We start from the raw sequence: 3,227 nt of genomic DNA, 5'->3' as shown, positions 1-3,227 counted from the left end.
GAAGAAGAAGAAGAAAGAAAGAAAGAAAAGAAAAGAGAAGAAAGAAACCTGGGCCTGGACCCAGCTCTATTAGTAAGAAGCTGTGACCTTGGCAAATGACCTTCCCTCTCTGGGTCTCTATTTCCCCTTTGGTCAAATGAGGGTGTTGGACTAGACTGTGTTTAAAGTCCCATTCAGCTCATCTACTGCAGTGACTTATATTTAACTCACAACTAGCCAGGCTTCTCTTGTTCTGGGTCCAAGACATGAATTTCTCATTGTGGATTTCAGGCATCAGTACATCTTTTGGGGTTTTCACTCATGTTTCTAAAATCAAATTATTTGGATGATCACCCTTTTATCTGCCCAGATAAGCAAAGAAGACCCTGGTCTTCCTTTCAGTGACCTTTTTTCCCTTTTAATTATTCTCTTCTCTTTGATGCCAATTCTAACTGGTTCGATCTTCCTGGTCTGCCTTCCTCAGGCTGGCGGCCTCTCCCATTTCACACTGCTGCAACCACTCCCACACCACCCCCAGGGATGGCTGCCAGCTTTCCTTTGTTCTGTGTTATAATTCAAGGAAGAGTTGCCCAGTAGCTAATCTAATAAATATCTCTCTGTCTTTGTGAGAGAAGGCTAGAGACTTTTTCTTACAGTTTAAATGCATCTTCTGTGGATTATGTTTCTTTTACTTTTTTCTGTTTGCTATCTCCTGGCTGTGCTCGTCACAGAAGGGGTTGGGGGTGGGTAGTACGTAGGGGGCAGGGGCACATACAGGCATTGCTCTTCACCGTTTCTGTATTCTCAGTATCTCTGCCTCCCCCGGAACCCATCTATTTTTTAACTTCACAGCCTAAACTGTTTTATTTCTCTTTTTCTTAACCATAAGATATGGCTCACAATAGCTGTGATTAGAAGCCTTTCTGCTTTCAAAATAAAAGCTGTTCTGGTCAGACAGAGAAATTAATTTCCTTCTTCCCTGCATAGCTTTTCTAATGAAGAAGATTCCTCTATAACTCTGGTGTGAGTATTTGAGCTATGCTATAAGATGTGAAACGCCTAAGCGAATTCATTCTTTAAGAATTCATCCATGATGTTGGATGCAAAAGATACGAATTGCCCAGGTATCCAGAATCACTTTAAGGGCTGAGTATTTTTATCTTCAGTGTAAAACTTAGTGATAGTCAAAGCAATTGGATATTTTTCTACCTGCTTGCTTTCTCTAACTCTCTTTTTCTCCCTTTCCCTTTTTCTTTCTCTTTTGAAATACCAGTTTGGGGACTTAGAATGGCATAAGACAGAAAGCTGTTAGCTAATAAGAATTGGTGTCCGTATTTGTTCCTCTGCCCCCTCCTGGATCCTAAAGCTGCTGCTTTAGGCTTTTTATAGGAGGCAGGCAGGTGCGGGAGAGTTTGGTCAATGCTAGGCTGGATTCTGTTCTTGCTAAGGTTTCTAGAGAAGCATTCCACATTCCACACTCGGGGTGATTACAGACCTGTGAATCTATTTCCCCTGGACTAGCTTTTCCATGCTGCTGCTGGGCATATGACTGCCATCCTGCTATTTCTCCCCACATCCCTGTTTGAATGACAACCGAGTAGGCAACTTCTGCAAATCACTGCCTGGAGACAAGGATCCTACCGACTCCCTTTTGGAAACAGTGAGAAGGCTGGGATCTTGGACCATGTGTAATAGGATGTTTCTAATCAAAAAGAGGAAGTGGTTGGGAGTTAGCCCCGACAAAAGCCCCTACCTCTGCTGGCACCTTTCCTTCCAGGAGGCAACTTTTCTGGATACTGTTTTTGCAGACAAATGTACAGACCTTATATTTTGAAGCATTTTAAATTCTTTTTTCTCCTTCTGTAGGAGTTCAACACCTCAGGCATTTGTAGAGAGGCTGAATAATTTTTTTTTCCTGCCTGTCTACTTTGCAAGAGGATTTTCTCTGCGTGTTGGCTTGGCCCTGTCGATGCGTCAGTCCTCTCTTCCCCCCGTCCCTTGCTGGGGCTGAAGGGGTAGAGGGAGACGGAGGAGTCGGGCGCTGCAGAGCTGTCACCTGATTGGCTGGACGGTCAGGGCTGGGCTATAAAAGAGACCCCTACAGGCTTGGGAGCGAGACGCGCTCAGAGGATTCTGACAGCATCTTCACCAGCAGAAAGGCGAAGTGCGCTGAAAACAGAAGCCACAGCTCCTCCTGCCGCATTTTTTTCCTGCTTGCGATTTTCACCCTGTTAGCCAAGATGTGCAAAGGACTTGCAGGACTGCCGGCTTCTTGCTTGAGAAGGTAAGATTGTTTGCAGCCACTAGGGGATAGACTTTCTCAGTTATTTACATGTGTTCTTACTAACCTAGTTCTTTGGAATTATGAAAAAGAAACAAAGTAGTCAGGAGAGCTTCAACTTCCTAGCTGTCATCCAAGGCTAGCTAGACATTGTGATTGAAGAAGCGTACTCCCCAAATTTCAGTATTTACGTGTTGCTTTATATGACCTCAGTTTGGAAAGTGGCTCCGATCTTTAAGCCAGGTCCCCTAACCAAGCTAATTTTAATCAGAAAATGATATGAGGTTTGGGTCTAAATGTAGTGATCTGCAATGTTTCTGTCTGTGATGACTGCTGTTATCTGAGCACTGGAGGGCAGAAGCTGATAGTTACAGGCTGATAGTATCGTAGATCTGGTTTGGGGGAAGATACTTCAGAAGGAGGTTTGACTACTTCATTAGAAAGGTACCCAGAGAAAATGCTTCCTGTGTGGGGCTGCAGTATCTGCCACTCTAAATGTCCTTATAAGCAAATATTATAACCAAATAATGATTTTTAAAGTGAGACCTCCCTTATCTCTCTGTCTCTATGTCTAGTTTTTCAAGAATCTTGCATGAGTGGTTGTTGAGAAGTATTGATCAGAACAAATCAGCTAAGAATTTTGGAGAAGGTCACATGCTAGCAACATTGTTTTGCAAATGCACTTTCTTTGTTTAGAAAAAAATACCTTAAAGCTATATGCTACTCTGTTTTTGGCTGTTTCATGAAAGGTATAAATAAAAGCTTTCAGAGAATGCCTATGCATATGCCAGTTGAAAATAAAATATAACATTCGTGCCTATCTCCTTACGTATTCTTGCAGTTAAAGGTATAAAGTCAATCTAAAGCTCCTTTCTTGTCTCCCTGCAAATAGAAATGACCTTAAATGGTTACTTGAAAATAATCTGAGGCAGCATAGTCTTGTGTGTTACTAAAAAGTTTACCTTTC

General features: G+C 42.5%; 1 protein-coding gene across 2 annotated transcripts in view; it reads left to right on the top strand.

The window, feature by feature from the left end:
- Positions 1-1,983: 1,983 nt before the first annotated feature.
- Positions 1,984-3,227, top strand: part of RGS4 (regulator of G protein signaling 4) — a 7,450-nt gene continuing 6,206 nt past the window's right edge. The window contains exon 1 of one of the 2 annotated variants that reach the window (XM_012802669.2): positions 1,984-2,263. In XM_012802669.2, coding sequence (XP_012658123.2) covers positions 2,220-2,263 — 44 coding nt within the window. In that variant the 5' untranslated portion in view covers positions 1,984-2,219. The remainder of the gene's footprint in view (positions 2,264-3,227) is intronic. The other variant, XM_012802670.2, reaches the window with a different exon arrangement.

The sequence above is a fragment of the Otolemur garnettii genome, unplaced genomic scaffold (assembly GCF_000181295.1).
Source record: "Otolemur garnettii isolate 467f Iridium unplaced genomic scaffold, OtoGar3 scaffold00016, whole genome shotgun sequence".
Classification (NCBI taxonomy): Eukaryota; Metazoa; Chordata; class Mammalia; order Primates; family Galagidae; genus Otolemur; species Otolemur garnettii.
This window is presented reverse-complemented; position numbering and strand designations above follow the sequence as displayed.